The 22883-nt window shown below is 36.2% G+C and overlaps 3 protein-coding genes across 4 annotated transcripts in view; 1 reads left to right on the forward strand and 2 right to left on the reverse strand.

Moving 5' to 3' along the window:
• The window catches only part of LOC143209331 (UBA-like domain-containing protein 2), a 29546-nt gene extending 22879 nt beyond the window's left edge, over window positions 1–6667 (reverse strand). The window contains exon 1 of the mRNA XM_076424813.1: window positions 6336–6667. Within this exon, the coding sequence (XP_076280928.1) occupies window positions 6336–6443 (108 nt within the window). The 5' untranslated portion in view covers window positions 6444–6667. The remainder of the gene's footprint in view (window positions 1–6335) is intronic.
• Window positions 6668–7645: 978 nt separating this feature from the next.
• Window positions 7646–9051, reverse strand: LOC143209320 (tRNA-uridine aminocarboxypropyltransferase 1). Its single transcript, XM_076424797.1, has 4 exons — window positions 8600–9051; window positions 8396–8536; window positions 8132–8315; window positions 7646–8046 (listed from the first exon to the last, which is right to left on the reverse strand). The coding sequence occupies exons 1-4, from the start codon at window positions 8828–8830 to the stop codon at window positions 7724–7726; spliced, it is 879 nt and encodes a 292-aa protein (XP_076280912.1). The 5' UTR covers window positions 8831–9051; the 3' UTR covers window positions 7646–7723.
• Window positions 9052–9691: 640 nt separating this feature from the next.
• Window positions 9692–21424, forward strand: Isha (Insulator su(Hw) mRNA adaptor). 2 transcript variants are annotated; one of them, XM_076424726.1, is made up of 18 exons: window positions 9692–9883; window positions 10734–10862; window positions 10955–11246; window positions 11329–11516; window positions 11608–11883; window positions 12191–12337; window positions 12436–12686; window positions 12801–13004; window positions 13087–13220; window positions 13344–13552; window positions 13643–13820; window positions 13887–14192; window positions 14274–14501; window positions 14619–14890; window positions 15047–15298; window positions 15391–15854; window positions 16064–16344; window positions 16923–21424. In XM_076424726.1, exons 1-18 carry the CDS (start codon window positions 9854–9856, stop codon window positions 17528–17530), a joined length of 4449 nt encoding a protein of 1482 aa, XP_076280841.1. In that variant the 5' UTR covers window positions 9692–9853; the 3' UTR covers window positions 17531–21424. The 2 variants fall into 2 exon arrangements, with proteins under 2 accessions (XP_076280841.1, XP_076280842.1); XM_076424727.1 differs by having other exon boundaries at window positions 13965–14192.
• Window positions 21425–22883: the final 1459 nt, after the last annotated feature.

Genomic DNA, 22883 nt, shown 5'->3' on the forward strand with positions numbered 1-22883 from the left:
TAAAAACGTGAGAAGGACTATATGTAGTGGTTACTTCCCAGGGAGATCATATGTAAAACTTGAATATGTACAACTAATTAGAATAGTTTCTTAAAAAATTTTCCTTTCTTTTGTATTGACTAACAACAATTAAACGTCGGAAGCTCGAGATAGAGGATAAGGAAAACTATCTGGCACCTGTTCCTTGTTCGCACGATATGAAACGCTAAAAATAAGCGAAAAAAGGTTCGAACGGTGCTTACAAATACGCGAGCGTGTGTTGTCGAATATTTTTGTTGATTTCTGTATGTGTTCTATACACAGACTCCCTATACATACTGTGTCAGAACGATTTCTTGCAAGACTTGGCGATAAGTTTAGCGTTTTCATTTATTGACTTTTATTTAGCGTTTTCATTCGGGGTAGACGGGTGAGCCCAAAGTCGAAATCGGGTCAGGTCGGGAACCCGAACATTTTTTTATTCGGAGACCCGAACGTCATAGATTTCCTGGTACCCGCCCACCCTTAGTTTTTATTATATTAACTAAACAATGTATTGGCTTTATCACCATCGTTGGGGAGTTGGCCTTGATCTTTAAGCTCGTGTACTATTCTAATCTTAACCGACCACTTACGAATTTTCTGATAAAACACCCTTTCTGCAAACATCGCAAAGATGATATTTATCTTTTAGCGCGTTAACTGTCGCGCTATAACATGTATGATCAGCACTGACTTCGTAGGGGCGTAGAGGTCATCCGTGACCGACGATGATGGCATTATGATCTGTTCTCCGAAAGAGAGACGAATTACTCCGATAGTGTCACTAGAAGATATTCCATTTAGTAGAGTAGAGTGGACATCATCAATTTCGATTATCAGTATATCTTACATAAGTATGATCCAGGAAAAATAGTCTATAATTATAGCAATCGATATAGATGTGGATGAAAAGGTTTTGGAACATTTTATTATTTTATTATTGCTGTAATTTAAAACTGACTTAAAGAAGACAAATTAGAGAAGTGTGACAATGCTACTCGATTAGATAATTGCATATGATTATATGTACAATATTTGTACAACAATGGGTGTTCAATTGTAAAAAATGAAAATAATTTTTTAACTAAATGCGATCATGTTGAAATATTAATTCTGGCCATTGTATATTAATTTATTTGCTGTTGCAGATAATGAATGAAAAAATTCGAAGCGTAAGCGTGACTGTAAGGCTTTTCACCCAGGATATTTGATCGCATTTCAAACCCGTCCCTGGCAATCACGAAAATACCTCGTGTATTGTGTATTGATGCCGACATATGAGGAAGATAGGTACATGGAATGGAATGGGGTGGGAGAAAGAGAAAGAGAGAACGAGAAACTGGAAAGGTACTGGGGTAACGTAACAGACTTGCCAGTAGTCATTAAAACCCATGTCGTAATCTGTTGTTAAACGTATTAGCAGCCGGCCGGAGAAAGTTTTCAGACTAGACTCGGCGAACAAGCTGAATTCTCTCTCCTCCCTTATTCCTCCACGTTCTCTCCAGACAACATGGCATTGCCACCGCAGGTTATGTATTATTATATTTTGTTTGTATCATCGACGGAGGAATTTTTTAATTAACGTAGCACCACCATCCGCGTGCCCAGAAAACGGAGTAAGCCCTTGCATTACCTTTATAACGCGACGGCGTGACAGAAACTTTTTGCTTTTCAACTGCATTGACAAAATCACATCAGATGTTCGCAGAACAAATTTCAACTTGAATATATTTGTTTAGATTATTTTATTTATTCTTTTATATTTCATATTTTGTTCACTAAACATGTCAATGGATATTTTTTAAATAAACCACTCTCCTTTTAAATGTAGAAATGTACGAGATACTCTAAATCCAGTATTATTTAAAATTTTTTACGAGATAATTGTATGTTAAAGAAAAAGTTCATTCTTTCAAGACCCTTTTGTTCCTTTGCGACTAAGAGATGTGGAATTGAATTTAAAAAGAGCACCGTGAAAAAATACCGAGGTTTATTAGAAAGCTGCGTGCAAAATTTAAAGTTAATTAGCCGAGGGTAGCAGCAGTTTTCAGGACCGTCGTAACAAGAAAGCAGTCGAGAGAAAAACTCGTTTAAAATTTTAATTCTGTCTTTTCGCAAGAAAAGTCTCTCTAGCTGAAAATTTTGGTTTTAATGAAATCTTGCGAGCTCATAAAAGATCATCTGAATGCATTACTTTATTCGCAAAAATAGAAAACATCTATTTCCGTCTAGATAATGAATGATTTTTCCACTCAGGAAACTGGCGAGCTTATATGTATATGTATATGTACACAGAGGTCAGTCACCTCTAACCTGTTGACCCTAAATTATTCACAGATTCACTGCGGATTTCTTATGTACACAAGTACATATGTACTCGGAAAAAAATTTGTTTAAATTTGCGCAATGTCAAATATCATTTTGCTGTCATATTTAATATTATTTACATATTGATTATTGACTAAAGAATCAACGCACAACCATTAAAAACATTGAAGTATTTACAATGCAAACTATATGTATATAATAAAAGCTGATAGTACATACATCATTTCTCAATTCAGATAGCAACATGTAGTGTTAAGAACGTAGCATCAAGTGTAAACATAATTAAGAAAGTGAGTAACAACGATGCAGAACTCATTGAACATTCTCGAAAACAAATATTATGTTTCCGATTATAAAAAAAAGGAAAGCATGTTTCCTCCTCCGACACGTGATACGGATGTTATTTTTGCAAAACGATGCGACGATAATAACCTCGGAGAGAGAGAGTGAAATTAATGTTAACGCGCGTCGCCTTCAGTATTCTTATGAAACTACATACTTATTAGAAGTGCAGTTGAGATTACAATGTAACGTTCAGCCCGTTCTAGTGTCGCAATCGCTCGATAAACACAACACGAACCAATCTAATCTCGTAACCTATCATCTAAGGAATTAATTATGAATTAACACAGTCCCAGTCACCGGGAACTTCGTGGGAGAACATATGTTACACACATTACATGGAACACTTCAGAACTTAATAGAAACATTGACCACGAGTAACCGCTGCTAAACGCTGCATCCAGTTCAATATTGTAGGCCAGTTGTGCAACGATTCTAATTAGAGTGCGGATCTTTGTGCATTTAGGTATGGCATTTGCGAATTTATAAAATAAATGAAATCGTCTGTACTAACAGAAGCTACTAATATTTTTATTTCAAGTTACAACGAAAGAAATTTCTTCCTTGTTTCAGTTTCCATGAAATTAACTATAAAAATGTATGACAGGATTAAATCCTGCAGAAGATGTCGTCAGAATTTAATAAATTTTGTTTCTCTCTTTCTCTCTCTCTGTTTGAAAGTACATACATTACTTGGAACGCGACGACTTCCGGCTGGCTTCGTACGAGCCTGATTAAAATTTATTGTGCACAATGATAGCCAGTTATTTAATACCAAACACAGCTCCGGAAATAAACTACAGTGACGTTTTATATTTTGTTTTGATACGTTCAACTCGGCAATAGACTTATACGATTGTACACGATATTGCATGCGACTCTTTATGCAAATCTACAATCTCAACGATTATTTTATAAATATCAGAACCGGGAGGAAATCTGTTTATCAAAATAAAATGAAAAGATTATCAACGTACTACATATTTACATATTCGCCAGAATGTGAATGCTACAATTACACGGTAAGACCGGTTAAAACTGGTTGGAAGTTAGATTGAAAAAATTCATAAATGCAAACTTTATCATAATACGAACATTCATTCCATGTTGGAATACATTTATTTTGTAAGGATTCCATTTTACTTGTAATAAAGTCTGAAATATGGTTACTATCGGTTTTGTTGAAATTCATTGTCACTGAATGTGTAAACATTTTGCGAAATGGTCGACAATACCCGGCCACGGATAAGACACTAATTGCTAAAAGGCCACTGCAGGTTCTTGACCGCATTGTATGTATGATGTGAAAGTATGAGAAACGTAAACGTCACCGATTTCGGATAGCGGTGAGAAATTATCGAACGGGTGCGTTATTATTTTTCATCGGGGCTCGGTTAATGCGTAAATTGACTCGTTGAACTTAAAGCGCGAGTCACAGTAACCTGTGAAAGTTTGACATGAATAAGCGCGAATCATTTCGTTACGGATTTAAAAGTCATCCCGTTTCTAACGGGTGTTCGGAAATAACAGACACGCGTGCACTCGATGATACTTACCGGTCATTATAAGTAAGCCGCTAACTTCATAAGCTTTTTAGTAGACATCATTCGATAAACATGTGGCCAAACAAAAAGCAGCCATTTAGATGAACCATTTTGCTAACAGAGTTGCACCTGAACCTGAACACCTAACCTATAAACTTGAGGTATCACGTTTGTCTCTAGGGAATGAATTTCGAGTTGAACCAATATTCGACCTACTTTGAACAAATTTCAAGTATATCTTACTTATTCGCTTTTTTGTTTTATCTGTTAAATATACATTTAAAAAATCGATTTGCGATTCGTAACTTAACCTAAACTTGCCCCAGAATCATGACATTATGTTTTTGCGAATGTGCTGTAACGACACCTCTACCACAAGCTTACGTAAATGAACGTATCGACTAGCAAGTGTACACATTTGCAAAAGTTCACGCTTTTATTGTAACGAATGACTCATCAAAACATGTACCTATAGAACACATAGCCTCGAGGATATGAAGATCATCGTCGTCAATGTGACTCGATACCACAGCTGGCATAACGCAAAAAAGAACTAGTCATCGAGGATTGTTTACCAACAGATAAATTTCGAGCACCCTATAGCAATAGAACGTACGTAGCAAGGCGTAATATTCGACAATTTAAGCGACGACTAATACACAACACGCGCTACTATGCGTGAGAATACAAGAGTTTAATCATTGAACCGGTTTTGGGGAATTTTATCGTTGCGTGTGTTTCGAGTAAATACACGGTTGCATGGAACCGCCGGTTGTTTACATCGTGTGCGGTAATATACACGCGGACAGTCGTTGCACTTCGTATTCATTTACACTGTTCATGAATAATTACGCGAAATTCTATTTTCTATATCAACCATTCGATCACGCTTCTTCCGCTCACGCCATCGTATCGAAGGTTAGGATGGCAACATATATCGCATCGTATATCGAAAACACTAAATTGCAATCGGAGGTGGGCAATATTTCGCGGCATAAATATTTCAAGACGAGAGCCAAATATCGTCAATATTGTTCAAATCAAAAGCTATTTTCAAATATATACTATGTATTTTGAAAAATAACTGCATCAAATGAAACATTTGATTTTCAAAATGTAGTACTTGCTATTTGCTCCGGAGCTGAGTAAAACAGTATTTTAAATTGTGAATAGTAAATAATCCTAATTCTTGAAAATAGTTTTTGATCTGAAGGATATCGAAAATATTTGTATTTTGTCTTTATTCTGACAAAACAGATAAGTCTTTATTCGTATTTATTTCGTAGTATTTGCATGGAAGAAGGCTTTCAGCGGAGACGATATTCTGCAAATCGATAGTTCTGAAAACTCGGTACTGAAAGGATAATTATTACTCGCGATCGGCGGCGCACGCGATGTCAGCGTTGTTTCCATTGTTGATTGCCTGGCCGGGTTTGTGCAGGTTACGTTCGACGAAATCGCACGAGGTGCTTAGACGACAACTTATGTATTTGGACAAGGAATATTTACACGCGACGCGATTTTGCGTTCTCGAGACGTCGCGCGTCGCGTCGGCGAATAAGACCGGTGTGTCTAAAAACGAAATTGCGGCTAACTACAGTCACGAGTGCTCGAACGAAAACAAATGGAAGCCGTAATAAACGTGTTAATCTGAAAGCATCGCGCGATGCTATATAACCTTGACGAGATACTAGCGATCCCACTCGTCGCAGCGAATAACGAACAAAACCTCTTAGCAACATCGTATGATTTTTATGAATGGACTTCATCCTGTGTGGTAGTCAGTGGTAGTAAATGTGCTCATTGACTCGCGGGGCATGTACGAATTGCAATTGTTATGAATCGATACACCTTTACAAACGTTCGTGGCCATACTAATCGACGATTATCATTGATCCGGTAAAATCAAATGGGTTCTTTCAATTTAGCGAACACGCGTAACGTAATATTTCCGTGTGCCGTACACGACAATAGCACCTGGGATGGACGGCCATTTTCGTTGCTTTGTTTACGTAGCCGTATATCGAGCCGCGACCAACATAAATACGATGAAGTTCTGGATGTTTCGCTTGAAAGCGACAAGGAAAATGATTTTCGTACCTCGAATTGCCAGTGTGCTGCCTGCAGCAACTGTTTCGCCTGCTCTCTGGTACAACCTGCGGCCAACACGAACTGATTGATCATCACTTGCTCGCGAAGGGCGTCCATTTTTTCGTCTCGTTTTTCCCAATAAAGGAGAAAATACCGGAAGAAACGGGACACGCGCGAGACACGAGCACAGCACGGCCTTTCGTGTCACCGGGCTTTTACTCTGATTCGAGTTTTCCTTTACACGCGAGCGCGGCTTGCGAGCGGCGACCAGCCTCTTGTTTTCAAAACTAAACTCATCGCAGGCGGCTGACGGGCACCGCGGGGCGCGGGACGTGAGAGGCGAGGACCGTGTGACGTCACTATGTATCAGCTATTCGCAAGTGAATGTACCGCCTCCCCTGTGTTTGTGGACCTTCTCCTCGCCGTGCACACTCTCCGTTCCGATTGTTTATTTTCGAGCACAATAAACAATGCGAAATTTTGCAGATCAATGAATGACAAAACGTTGCGCTCATATGAGAACGTTGTTTTTTTGAACAGCTTTGGGTTTTTATCTCGTGCGAACGGATCGTGCATACGGTACATTCGTTTCGGGTGGTATTTTCACACAGAAATAGATAACATGATTTCGTATTTCATTTGCTGGGAATACCTATTAGGTCACCCACCTCTGTTCGAGAAACATCGTTTTCGTAATGTACAGTAATGTATTAGAGGCTGCGTTGCAAGTTTATAAGTTTGCAAGCCTGCTTGTATAATCTTGCTTTACGGTAAAACGCGATCCCTACTTTATCGACTATAGTTAACACTTATAAGAGGAGAAATGGGATTACGAATTTTCGTCACTTATTTATGAATGATGAATAATGTCCCAAAAACCGAGTTACAGAAATAGCAACATTCAAATTTGTATACAATTCGCATCAATCTTTCTGTTGAATCAAAGTAAGTTCACAATAAGAATTATTTCAATATCTAGAATTATTAAGAATCATCTATTATCTATGTATTCAAATACAAATTTTTAATAACTATTACTATCGCAAAAAGACGTTTTACATATTTTTAACGATGTATATTAGCGTTCATTCAGATGTATATAAATATTTTCTTTTAAATAATATTTACAGAAGAAATTGTTACGTTACGTTAATTTTAAAAATTTGTTGATTTATGAAGGAGAATTGTCATCGCTTTTCAACTATTTATTGAGCAATTCTCAACTGTTGATCTTCAGTTTTAAAAAGACTATTAGAAAATTTCTGGTAAGTAATGTGCATATTAAAGATTGTAACAGAGGTCAAAGTACAGTAGGAATATTTTTATCATAATTTCTTTTTATTAATAGATTTGTTAGACACTAATACTTTTTTATAAAATAATTTCCTATCACAGAATTATATCAATGGCCTCTTATACGCCCACAACTTATCATGATCATACATACTATGAATTTTTTCATACATGTACTTAAAAAAATATAAGAGATTGTCATATTGACCTCTGTATCTCTGGTCTGTCTCAGGTAACTCTTCTTTAATTGATCTTACGACAGAATTCTCCATATCGGCATATCCATCTATGATACCGAATGCACATGTATGCAATTCTACCAAAAACTGATGAATCGCTTCAATTGTAGCTAAATACCATCTTGGACTTTTCTTCTGATGTCGCCAGAACTGTGATATTCGCGACTTTAATATTACACACTGTAAATCTACAAATTAATGTGGTTTAAGTTATATTATTTTATATGAATGCGGTTATACACATACAAAGAATAATAATATTATTTATTATACCTCTAAATCTTTGGTCTTTATAAATGGCCTTTGTCTGATGCCATGTGCTATCGATAAAAATAGCTCTCTTTATGGGAAACGCATTTTTCATCGTGTTTATTGCTATTTTATCACCATGTCTAACCTCTTCTTCAAAAAGAGATTCAATTGTTTTGCCAGTTTGGCTAGGAAAAATTAAGACAGTCTAAGGGATGATATTATTCAGACCATGTTATAAAATCTGAAGCAGTCATGTGATTGATGATAGATTGGTTATCAGCATACCTCTTCCTTATTAATTATCTCTGGAAAGTCAGGGTATATAAAAATTTTGACATCTTCTGGAGCAAGTACAGCTGCATGGATTGCAGTGCTTTTTCCGTCAATTTCACGGGCGTGCTTAACGATGTCGATTTTAATTGGTAACTAAAATATACACAAACATATATTACCCTGCTTGTTGCATAATAAATATAAGAGCTACGATACCTTCACTTTTGGAAAATACTTTTCATTGATAACTGGCAAACAACACGAATAGCAAAAGAACTTCCGCGATTTATAACAACGATTACATATTTCTCTGCCTTCTATCGAATTTAAAACGTGTGCGTCGGCAATTTTTAAATGACGGAATGGTGCACTATCGATTATACTTTGTTCTTTCTCCAGCTTTAAAAGATCTCTAGTATAATCGTTTATTATGTGTGATTTCGCCATATTTCCGATTACATAGAAGTCCTTCAATAATACTACCTAATAATACTTTACATACTATCAAGATAATATGAACAGCCGACAAGTTATTTCTATCACAAACATTATGAGTATATAAAAATACAATCTGCAATGTTTACTGTTTAGCCCTGTTTAGCCCATCTATTCCAGAAATAGGGTGCACCGAGACAAGATACTATTAAGACTGCTAACCCCTGTGCCATTCAGCGACAAGGCTGGCGAATATCGATATTCGATCGATCGTTTTACAGGGCAGCACCGTCAGCGAGGGTAGGTGGCACTAATGTGGCAGACAGTGGCAGATGACGGCGAAGTAAATTTCTATCATACCAAATATACAGCACTTGTCCCTTTTATTCTCATTCATTCTCGACAATTCGAGATACCCATACAAATTTTATTTAGTTCTTATATTTGTTATTGTGCTGCCCTGTAAAACGATATTCGGCATGCGCTACATCAGTGCGACAGTGCTGCCACAAAGGCACATTCAGCCGATTCGTGCCGACCTGATGCCGACCTGATGCCGACCTCATGCCCATGTCCAAACCAAACCCTGGTCCTACGGACGACGCTAGCTCGGCATATGCGCGCACAGGAGGTCGTCCAAAATTGAGCCAATCGGGCCTTGAGCACCTCCGAGCGTAGATTGGACAATGATTTGCCGATCTGTGCCCTAGGCACGGCTTGCCCAAGGCACGGCTTGCCCAAGGCACGCCTGGTTAGCTGCTCTTTGATCTTGGTAGATTTTAATTGGCGAAGAAGAGAATCGGTATTGAAGCATAACTTGTTACCGATTGCGCATCGCGGCGGCATGTGACGTCACGCATCACCGCCCCGCGATGCCTTTCGGGAAATAGCGTCGCCATCTTGAGTGGCATGGCCCAGCTAGACAGTGCGCCCTGAGCAAAGACATGCGATTTATCGCGAAAACATTGAACGTCCCGAGAATCACGGATTCCTGTGAATCATAGCAGATCCTTGGTGCTTCGCACCTTCATCGAAATGGAGGCGGTTAAGGCATTTAACGCGGAGGTGAGCTCACTCTTACCCTCGATTCTTCTTCGAGCCCGCCGACTCTCCCTCTTTCTCCTTTTTTCTCTCTCGTTTCACCTTTTCCCGTTTTCCTTTACGATCTTTCGATTTCGGAGTTGTAAGCAACATTCCAGTGAGGTAGACTCCTAAAAGAAATGCTCCTCTGAACGTTCTTTAGTGATCGTGATATTAGGATTGGAGTGATTCTGTGCTCTCGACGAATGCTTTGGTTTCTAGTCCCTATGCAAGAGAGGGGGAGAAACTATCTCTATACACAGAGGCAAGAGGGAGAGCAGTGAACAAGAATCTTTATTGTGATTTAGAGTGTTTTTGTGATATTATAACATGCGATAGATAATTCTTATAAATCGAGATTTAGTCTTTCGATTGTTGCTAAGATCGTGGGAAGAAACAAATATGTTAGTATTTTGTGTGTCTAAAAGAGAAGGTGATAACAGGGGGAGGGACGAGAATCAAGACTAAATACAAGGGGGTAGTAAAAACTTGTATACTTGATATGGCTTATATTAATAATATTATTGTTTATATATGCTACTATATTTCAATGTATCAAAACTAAATTACATAATTTATAGATTCGAGAAATTATTTACATTGTCATTCCTTTTAATTTTCTATTTGTAAGTTGATGTTTTCGGTTCGAGTGAATGGAATAGAAAACTCATTTTAATGGCCAAACATGAATAACACAAGTCAGGCCCATGGTTCAAGTTTCATAATGATATCGTAAGGGTTATTACCCATTGGCTCAAATTCGAGTGCATGGTTAAACAACTGAATAGCTGGACGCACGATGTGCCACGTTACTAATAAAAAGTTAATGTTTCAGCTTTCAGCTCTTTACGATGTCAAACCGCCGATATCCAAGGCCAAGATGAACTCTTTAACTAGGGGCGCAATTAAGGCAATCAAATTCTATAAGCATGTTGTGCAAAGTGTTGAGAAATTCATTCAAAAAGTATGTTATTTCAATATTTATATTATTACTTTTGTTTTTTTTTCCTTGTTATGCATAGAACAATGATTTAACAATTTATTTACATGTTACAGTGTAAGCCAGAGTACAAAGTGCCTGGACTGTACGTTATAGATTCAATTGTACGTCAGTCTAGACATCAATTCGGAGTAGAGAAAGATGTTTTTGCTCCACGTTTTGCCAAGAATATGCAAAACACCTTCTTGAATCTTCTGAAATGTCCTCAGGAAGACAAGAGTAAGGTGATTAGAGTTTTAAATCTTTGGCAGAAGAATGCAGTTTTCCCATCTGAGGTTATACAGCCTTTATTTGACCTTGCGGACCCGAATCATCCGATCCACAAAGAGCAAGCTGTTAATGCAAATGGTAAAAGGATTTTACTTCTACTAAAAATTATATGTTCGATAAGACTTTAAATCAAACTGAATTCCCTGTTACGATTTTACAGGTACATTGAATACTTCTTCAACAAATAATACAAGCAATACGGGTACCGCTGTTAAAACACCCCCCTTAACTGCAAAGAATGCGGTAAAAGATCAGAAGCTGTTTTCTTCTGCGAAGACAATTGATCCTGTTTGGCTTGCCCAAACGAAAATGGAAACAGCAAATATAGTTAATGCTAATAAGCTCTTGGTATGTATAGCTTCTTTTTAAATGTACGTTCACGCGTAAATACTTTATTCGGTTGATTTTACTAAATTCCATTGATTTCAATTGTTTTTAGGGCCAGTCAAACGCAGGTCAAATGGATGCTGCTTTTCTTGATCATCTGCAACATTTACACCAATTACTGCTGAAAAAACAAGAAGCAGCAAATGAACAAAAAACTTCCGTGAAATTTGATAAAAAGCTGCTTGATTTTGACTATGGCGAAGAAGAAGACGATGACGTTGTCGTTGCGAATTCACCAGTGGCAACGACAGCATCAAATGCTGGCCAACATAACGTTCCTACAGGAAATAGTTTAGAAAGTCTTGGATTTCTCCTAACAAATCCAGAGGTGTATATTCAAAGAAGTCTAGAACAATAAGTTTTACATATTATAGAAAGTATTGCAGTTTTGTCTGGAGAAACGGCGACGGATCTTTTGTTGGAAAAGTATAGAATAAAATATGACATACCCTTTCGCGTCTGGCAATAAGCGGTGTCGAAAGAATAACTTCGAAAGAAGTATAGGAGATAGAAAATTTTCTATTCTCGAAAGAAACATTCATTGGTGCCGTTTCTCGGGACAGAATTGTTTCGAAAAACATGTTCCATTTGTGATAAACTAATAAAATAAATGAATTGTGTCGAACACGTATTAGGTATTGAGACAGCTTCAAACGTTGCAACAGACTATGCAAGGAAATGCTTCTTCATCGCAACATGAAATGGAAGAAAAGATGAGAAAGCTGCAACAAATGAAGCAGCAGGAGGAAGAGTTTGATAAACATCTAGCTCAAACCGTTCCTGTAAGTTAATACGAAAGATAACATTTTATATAGTATACATACATATTTGCTTAATTAATGTTAACCATAATATTGAATAAATTTGATTATTCTTTTAGAATTTACCATTTGCATCGGAATGCGAATTAAAACCGTCGGACATTTTAAAACCAAATCAACAAAACACATACGCATCAAATGTAAGTAGCGGAGTCATACAAGATATGAGTCAACCGCCACCTGGTTATCCACCGGCTCTACCGTATGCCTCTCAACCTTTGTCAAATATTAGGCAAATTAATCAACAGGGCCATCAGAATCAAAAAAGTCCGCTTCTCGACGAACGACAAGATACGCAAGATTATTCAGGGTAAAACGTTTAACTTTACGCTTTTTCATTGGAAAATTACAGTAATTTTCATTGAAACTTCATTCGAAGGTCCCTAGTTCGTTAAGTTTATTTTGGTTTTACATTTAATTACAGAAATGGTGCAAGACGAGATAGTAGCAGCGTAGAAATTGTAAATTGTGACAGTGCAAGATCACAAAGTAGATCACCTGATCGATATAGGCATCACAGTCGATCTAGATCGCCACGGCATAGGGACAGAGATAGAGACAGGGATAGAGATCGAGATCGAGACAGAGATAGAAAATCCCGATCGAGAAGCAGGTCTAGAAGAAGGAGGTAATATTAATATATTCAATTTTTTATATTACGAAATTTAGAAATGATTTTTGACTCTGTCTGATGAAACGTTACGTTGCAGGTCTCGCTCGAGGGATAGAGGACGTGACAGAAAACGTGACGATAGTCGAGAAAAACTGACTGAGGAAGAGCGAGAAAAAGAAAGAGAAAGGCGTAAACGAGGCCTGCCACCAATTGTGAGAGATAAATTAAGCGGTAGTTTTCATATTATTATATTTATTGATTATATTCGTGATTAAAATAATAACGAATTATACTTATCGAAAGCCAATTATGGAATATAGTATTCTTGAATTTAAAGCTGAACATTTTTAACAGTTTGCAGTACAACGCTTTGGGTTGGACATTTATCTAAACTGGTGCATCAGGAGGAGCTTTCAGACACTTTTGGAGAATTTGGTGATATTGTCAGCATAGATTTAATTTCACCGAGAGGTTGTGCTTTTATATGTATGAATAGAAGACAGGATGCATATAGAGCTCTTACCAAGCTGAAAAATCACAAAATGCAGGGAAAAGCGATCACTGTAAGTTGCGTATAACTCATAACCAATTTCATGTTGAAACTGTGTAAAAAAATGTACTTTTAGAGTAATAGAGATTTCTATGGATTTTAGTTAGCTTGGGCTCCTGGGAAAGGTGTAAAGGGAAAAGAATGGAAAGATTATTGGGAAGTTGAATTGGGAGTTAGTTATATTCCTTGGAATAAGCTAATTAATGTTACTGATCAGGATTTAGAATTACTCGAGGAAGGTGGAATGATTGATGAGGATACTCTGCCGCCTAATTTGAAAGGTATAAATACTATTTTGTAGAGTTATATAATTGCGTTTTCTAACTGTTATTTAATACGATCTACAGGTAAACTAAAGCATTCCGCATCAAATGCAGACATACTTCAGCAGCAATTGCAATTACAGCAACAAGCTTTGGTTGCAGCTGCCGCGATGCCAAGTTTAGCTGATGGTATTGTGAATGTAATGCAACCTACAACCACCACTCAGCAACAACAGTCTCAACAGAGTCAACAACAAGGTCAACAACAGCAAGTGATCGATACAAGTCAACCACCACCGATTAGACCTCCTACATCAGCTGCACTTCTGCCTCCACCAAATACCCAGCTACAAATGATGCCACCTGCTTTCACAATGCCTGGAGTCCCCCGTAATTAATCATTTTTGTTGTACCGTGTTCTAGATTTTCATGCTGGATTGAAACGGTTCAATTGCTATTCTCATTGTTTAGGTATGCTCGGACCAATGGGATTACCAATGGCGCATAGCCTGATGCCGAATGTTCCGATAGGTGTACCACCGCCAAACATGCAAAGTTTGTTAGGGCCGCCAGGAATGATGCAAACTATGCTTACACCACAAGTTAATTCACCGTTTGGAGCCGGTGTAGGGGTTGGTTTATTGACGCAAATACCTCTGCCAGCACCTGCCGCACCTTCTGATAAACCCAACTCTACTGGTGCGTATGGTCCAATTGAAATCAATCTAGTATCTTCCAGTATTATAAACAGAAACCAGAAACAATAGAGAATAAAAGAAAGGTAGTGGTGAAATGAGAATTTCGTAATATTTCCAGGTATGCCACATAATGTTCCTCCGATTGGAGTTCCGCCACCGACTACAGAAACGGGAATGCCAAATCTGCCAATGTTACGTCAGCCTTACGGTGTAGGGCCTTCTGCTCCTTTACAAATGCAACTACCTCAACAACAACATTCTGCGGACGATATGGATGTAGAAATGGAAGACGCGATGCCTCAAAGTTCAAATGGGGCTAAGAATAAGGGCAACTTAACTGATCAATTATCACTAAACGAGGACAGATCAGACGGTGATCAACAGTCAGAGGTAAGGATTTCACTACTGAACTGTGGCGTATGGCTTCCTATGTATTTCAAAAAGTGGACTAACATATTCATTATAATTCCAGACAGCTTTAAATATTTTTTTAACGCGCGATAATACGTATTATAATAAATTTATACAAATCTAATTTAAATTTAGCAACAGCATCGGGATTACAAAGAAAGGGACAGGGAACGAGAAAACAGAGAGAGAAGAGATAGAGAAACACATTTGTCTCATAGAGATAGAGACAACAATGATTCCAGAATGGATCGTGGAAGGGAAAGGGGTAGAGGAAGAGATCGGGGACGTGACCGTAGGAGAGATATCAGAGACAGAGATAGGGACGACAGAAGAGAAAGGGAGAACAGAGAAAATCGCGAAGGCAATCCACAAAATCAAAGCCTTCAAGTACTAATTCTTTTAATCTAGAATACTATGTTGGAATAGTGATAATAGTCAAAAATCAGATGCATTTCCATTAAGAAAATGTTTGATTTCAGGAAAATGATTCGACTCCGAAAAAGGACGCTAAACCGAGCTTGGCTGATCGTCTTCGTCAATTGGCTGACGGTACGCTTCCTCTAGAAGACCGAGGCGACAGGATACTTCCTCGGAACCGGCAGGATCGAGACAGATCGGATAGGAGCTTCGATGATACGCGAGTAGCACGCGGCGAACCTCTTTCATCGTTAATGGATTTACCGAAATTCGGTTTACCTCAAGAAAGAACTGATTTTCCTGCTCGACCGCCAGATTTCCGAAATCCCCAAGATCCAAGGGATTTCCAACAACCGAGAGACAGACAGAATTTTGGAAGGGGGCCCAGAGGATCACAAATGCATGAAGAATTTCTGGATGCTCCGAGGATACAGGGTGGTATGTTCCAAGAGGAATTCGATAATAGAATACATGGCCAGCAAAGAATAGAAGAATTTGGACGGCTTGGACCACCCAGAGAACAGAGGTGAGAGAGTTCACAGTTTTCTCAGTCACGATTATATCAGAGAGTTGTCGTCATCGGTACTTTAAACGTATCTTTTTTCTCTTTTTTTTTTAAAGAAAGACATTATGAAACTATTTATTTTATAATTTGAACTTTGTGATCAAATATTATTCATATACATATAGATAAATTGAAGTAAATTAGTCTTTGATTATTCTTGTCTGCCAAAGGGAGGAATTTGATAGGTCTGAAGTGCGAGGGAGAAGACCGCTCGACGATCGAGATCGATTTGACTATGAAATTAGGCGAGATGGATTCGATCCACGGCTTCAGGACGGTTTCGATCCAAGAGGACATCTCGATCGCGGTGATTTTGAACCCAGAAGACGAGAATTTTTTGGAATTGAATCCATGTTTGGAATGCCACCTATCATAGGACCCAGAGGGCCTAGACCTGGGCATCCTGATGGGTATGGACCTCATCCAGCTTCTTTAGGTGCTCGTGGTCCTGGTAAGAATGCTCTTTGTATTTGCTAAGAAAAATTCGTCGAAACATATTATGTTACAATTCAAGCTAATGTATTACAATGATTTGTTAATTTTTACAACGTAACAGCAATTTCATACTCAATTATCGTACTCAATTTTAAATTCACATTTAATCATTGTTTTATCGACATCATTTCTACAAGACATAAATGTTTTCGGGTACTGAAATGTTACATTTATTTCGTAAGTAATAATTAGACTGCGGATCTTTATGCAAAGTAAAAATTATCCACGTCAATTGTACGAAATAGAAGTTAAATAAAAATGTGTTTCTTCTTTTAATAATTTTGGTAAGTCGGGAATAATACATATACAACAACGCCATTCAATTCTTCCAATGTCTTTGCGATTTTCTATTTGACCAATTCATTTTTCTCATAAATACATAAAAACCGCAGTCTGATAATAATAAAAAAGTTTAAAAGAGAAACATAACTGTTCAATACTCCTTTAGATCATGTAAAAGTTTGATTGTATGAAATACAAAAGTTAAGCAAAGAAAAGATAAATAAAATTTGACCGAACGTCTCTTTTTTCTAGGACCTTTAATGTTCCATCCGAGAGGGCTAGGACCTCGTCCTCTTCGCCCTGGTATGAGACCTTTTGGTCCACGTGGTCCACCGTTTGATCCCCGTAAGCCAGACGCCTTTTTCAGACCTCCCTTCGATGACATTCGCCCCCATGTGAGACCACCATTTGGACCTATGGGTCCTCCATCTATTCTTCCTCCAGAGTCCGCTGCTCCATGGAGGAATCAAGAACATCCTCCTGGCTCATGGCCTTCCGACTCTGAAAACCACTCGCAAAGAGACAAAAAAGCTGGCGGTAAACATCCAAATAACCAAAACATGGAAAGGGGGGACAGTCGGAACAACAGGGGACGCAAGTCTAGGTGGGCCAACGTAAGTCCATCTGGCGAGGAAACGGAAGATTCCAAGGAACAGGAACCATCTTCCATCACTGCTGATGTGAAAGAAGAACCTGCCAAAGAAGAGGAACCTGTTATGAAATCTGAAGAACAAAAAACTGAAAGAATGGAAGTGATCCCTAGTGAAAAGAAGGAGGATTTGGAACAAACAACAGTTGAGACAAAACAAGAAGAAGGCATTGAAATGAAGAAGGAGGAAGAGGACCGCAGGGATTCTTAGACCAAAGTAAAGAGCGATTTTTCTCTTTAAGATTTTTTCTTACTCTGTGGAGTGGTGTGAAGGGGGACTCATTATATTGAGCCGAATTAGTTCGAAACGAACTAACTTCTTTGGAAAATGAAACGCTAGATATTAGACTAATTTAACATATTTGATTAATGGTATTGAAATGATGATGAAGATAACCTACTAAAAAGTGAACAGATGGAAGGAATTATAGGAAAAGTAATCGAGGAGACCTAAATCTCGCTTAAAATTCATCATTTTGAGAGACATAGTATTAAAAATTAAATGAACACAACAAAATGTTATATTGAAATTGATTTTTATATCGTTATATAACGTGTGAAATGAAAGTAGTCGGATGAATTTGAATGCTTGACGAAAAGCAGATTTTTCTCGATAAGTCAGCGTTTCAAATTTCAAAGAAATCAATTTTTTAATCGGCTACACGTGTGAGGTGCTGTGATTTTAAAACACAGGACCTATGGACCCGTGGATACACCAAGTGGCGACTTATTTATTAAATTGTAAATACTTTTGTATTTTCGTAGTAAACAATTATACAGTGCATCACGTTTGAACGCGTAAATTCAATCATTTCTTCGGCTGTTCATATTACATTATCGTTTGCACAGAAATTTCCTTTGTGTCAAATGAGAAAAAAAAGTAATGGCGGACTGAAATACTTAAAAGTCAATACTTGCAGTGATTTCAAAATTTGCCTATCAATTTCTAAATGCAACTATCTATTTTTATTAAACTAATTTCTAGCTCGTTGAATTCATCTCGGAACGCACAATATAATCATATTTAGTTTCATTTGGAAAGAGAGCGGGTAATCTTGAAATCTAGTAAACATCAATGGAGAAACAATTCAAATTCATTCTCAAATATTCTCTCCAAAAGATGATACAACTTCTACGTAAACATCTTTTTTCATTTTTTTATGGCCTAAGAAATAATTGATTGTACACATTCAAACCGTGCCTACTGTATAGATAGATGAATCTTAAAAGTAGGATCTTGATTAACCGTGTATCTTACAAACTTCTAGTATTTTCATATGGACATTTTTGTTGATTGAACTCCACATTCATTATAAGTCTTACAATAGAGATTTTATAGATATGTGTGTGTGTGTGTATATATATATATATATATATATATATATCATATATATACATATGGATTTAATAGCATATATTAAATTTAATTTTTAACTGCATCTTAAACGAATGTTTTATTAATAGTTAATTACACATTTACAAGTGATTTGAACTTTATCAAGAATAATGTTACATTTGATACAGAATTGACCGTTCGATCAACAGAGACAGTCAGAAATAAAATATGTGAGCGCTAATTCGGATAAGCAAGATTCTACCATCGCAAATATTTAAATAGATAGAGAGAGAGATTATATATAAATAAATATATATGTATATATATGTGTAATTATATATATAAATATATATATATATATATATGTATATATGTATGAGAATGAATGTAAACTACAAAGAATGGAAGGGAATGAGTGAGAGGGAGAGAGAGATGGAGAAAATGAGGTTGAGAGAGTGAGAGAGAGAGAGAGAGTGAGTGAGGGAGAGAGAGAGAAGGAACGAGAGAAAGTGAAATAGAGAGCGAGAGTATATATAGCGCCCTTGTTCGGCGTAGCTCAATCAAACGAACGAAAAATAAATATTTTCTATATAACATCTTTTTTCATAAGCAGAATCATAGCCTTTCATTCCGCTTGGCTCCCGGAAAATTGTCTTACGTTCTTTTTTTTACTTTTAAGAGAACTCCTGGCATTGAATATACATATACTTCAGATTAAATAATTGCAACTGAAATGCACCTAGACATTTTGAATCGAACATTTGAATTGACATCTTGAAATTCTCTTTGAATAACTTTGTCTGGGAGTCTTCGTAGGAAAATTAAAAATTTCTATTACATTCGCTAACACTTATTTCGTTTAGTTTTACTTTTGTTTGCATTAAAACGAAAAAAATTCTTGACCGAATAGGGAAAAAGGTTCCAGAAAAAGGTTGCGTCGTTCAAATGTTACAAAATTGTTCTTTATTATGTTGTTTGCATAATATTATCTTGACTTTTTATGTATAATTTGTTGTTTCACAATGAATTCGAGGCCGAATTGGAATATTTATTGATAATACTCGTCGCACAGTTAGAATGTATGCATTAATATTATTCTTAGTTTCTCTTGTTCGAGTGCAGTTGTAGAATTCTGGTGCAATAATGTACTTGTATACTTCATCTTATACTTTCTGTATATTCGAAATTTAATTTGAACTTCATTCGAAACATTATCATCGGATTCTATTTTCTATTTCTTGCTGTTTGCGTTCTAACAATGCATTTTTTATCTGGAAAATTTTTCCTCCGAATATCGAGTTATATATTGAGATATATCAACATTTTACGGTGCAAATAGTATAGTACGATTTACACGCTCAATCATGAGACACGGAGGTGTTATTATCAAGAAAGAAAAAAAAGATACGTTGTGAACGATATTCGGAATGGAATGAAATCTTTTCAGAGCAGCTTTGGATACTTGTTCATACTCGTACTCGTGTGTTCACATGCGTGAGTCTCTCTCTCTGTCGCCACACGACGATGGAACACCAGCCACCAGGTCGCTTGCGCTCAAACAGAGTGACAAGTGCAAGGTACTGTTGTGTTTATAACTCATTATATTTATATACTGAATGCTATACTTCTTTCTGGACGAACTACAACGAAACCATACCGAAATGCATTGGTTTGTTGTTGTTGTTGTTATTATTATGATTATTATTATTATTCTTGTTGTTGGTTGGTGCTGTACAAACGATTTGCAAATCGAAACGAGACAAATCGTCTGAAACAATATAGTTTCGATTTTTTTGACAGTTCACTTAACCAACCGTAAAAGTGAATCATTTAAATTTTAACTAAACTTATTTGTCTTGATAATTGGAAAATTAATTCGATTTTAAGCAGTAGCAACATTAGTATACGTTACAGAGTTAACGTATAAAAGTTTAATATTACGAATTGCTATATATGAAACGATACAATATAATTTGTACATTTTATTTCATCATTATCGTGCAATAATTGACGGTAGAAGCGCTGATTGCACATAGGATAATTATTCTTTAATGAGCAAAAATCAATTGTCAAGTATATACAAGAAAAAAAAATGTTTTATTCTGTTAATCAATAATGTATAATTAATAGTTAGTTCGGATAGTCTAATTTTATCGAGTGTTTGATCAATCTTTTAAAAAATTGAATCTAGTTTAATTATCGGTACTGAACTTGTAATTTAATTTCTCGGACTAATATGATTTTTAGATGATCATGAGATTTAGCTGAAAAAATCCAAGTCTCTTATGACGATAGATTTGTGTAAACATGTTCGTCCAGAATGCAATAATATTTTTTTACCAAATATTATAAATTTCCTTCGAAGATACGACAAAAGAAGTTAGAAAAAAAACATAACAGGAAGTAGTATAAAGAGAGCCCGTGCACCACTCCGGAGCAGAGTTTAAGAAAAAAGTTCCATTTTTTTTTTCAATTTTAAGGAAATAGTTTAACGAGCAAGAAATAAGTAGAAAGAGGCACTATTAATTAATTTACATGAACAAATTGTTGTTTATGCGATGTTTCGTTTACTAATTTATATATAGAAGTGACGAGCAATATAACAGGATCAACAAATTGAAAAACCACCGAAAATAATTTTTTATCAATCTATACGCGATAGATTGCAAATAAGAGTTATCATTTTTATTCTTTTATCTAACGAATATATATATAATATACTTGTCCTAATTGTGTTATTGAATTAAAAATCAAATAATTCCAATGTGATTATTCTTGTTTCATTGTTTCTTTTTCAAATCCGTTTTTCGAATTGTACGACGAGTGTGTATTTTATAGTCTATCATTGGCGTCGATTTGATCGCTGGAAAAAACTTGAACTACGCTCATGCGCAGAAGTTCGTGATCAATAACGGAATTAAGATTGTTGCATATATAGGATGACTTGCGTAATGCGTTACAGAATTTTCAAAAAATGTTGAATATATATATATGTAGCGATAGGTTCACGTGCAAAAGCACGTTACAATTTACAATATTTGAACATATATATAAATAAGTGGTATGTTCAAAATTTACTTGTAAAGCATAGAAAATTTTTGCTATCGGCTAAAATGACAATGTTAACAAATCAGATTATGAACAGCGAAAAGTAACACAGCAATGTCTCCATACAGGGTGGACCAATAATTTTTACCACCTTAAATATTTCCGTTATTTGTGATAATATGAAAAAATGATATACACAAATGTAGTTTGGCATAGAGGGGGAAATATTGTGATGCAAACATGTTTTATATGGATAGTAAACACAACACGTGGGCCTATCACTATAAATACATAGAATCAGCATTCGTCTTGTTTTCCTCATATATTATTTTAAAGCTATTTTACAGATTATATCGTCGAATTACTTTCAAAGGGTGAAAGTAATAAACGTATCGTGTGTTGAAGCGAAGTAATAGAAAAAACAGTTTTTATTTTATCGGTTGATCCAAAACGAGCATCGTTCATTTAAAATATTTTTTTTGGCGTGTTGTATAGTTAATGAAATATATACATGGATTGCAGATGAGTTGTAAGACGGAATGGCAAACGGACCAACAAACGAATTAAAAGCCACAGCTGAATATGAATATTTAAAATGATGTACATGCGGTATATTTTCGTTCTAATTGTTTCGAACATCTGATAATTCGTTGTATAAATAATATTATTGAAAACATTATTTCGTTGTTTAAAAATCAGTGTACATCATTTTGAATCTTGAATAAAGTAAATTTGAATTGACAGAACGTTAGTTTTGATATCATTTGCCCCGTTTGATAATCTTCAAGTCAATATAGATATATATATATATTGTTTTATTTCCTTAACTGTGTGCAAACAACAGAAAAAAATGCCTGTAAAAATATTATACTGAACAATGAGAGAAAAATGATTAGTTCTATATAGTGTTATATTTGCTATATATACAAATTTATCGCTACACAATTCTGAGGAAATAGTCTGCAATATTTTATACAACCCAACCGAAATATATACATATATATGGTAACGTCGAATGGTCAGGCATTCTTGTATATGTAGCATCGAAACATCGAATATTCTATCATTATATGATTGAAGTATAACTAAAAAATAAGGATTACTGCCGACAGTTATAAATATAGTTGCCGATATTTTTTATGCTCATTGTCTACCACCTTCATACATTACAAACGTATTA

Source organism: Lasioglossum baleicum, chromosome 6 (assembly GCF_051020765.1).
Source record: "Lasioglossum baleicum chromosome 6, iyLasBale1, whole genome shotgun sequence".
Lineage (NCBI taxonomy): Eukaryota > Metazoa > Arthropoda > Insecta > Hymenoptera > Halictidae > Lasioglossum > Lasioglossum baleicum.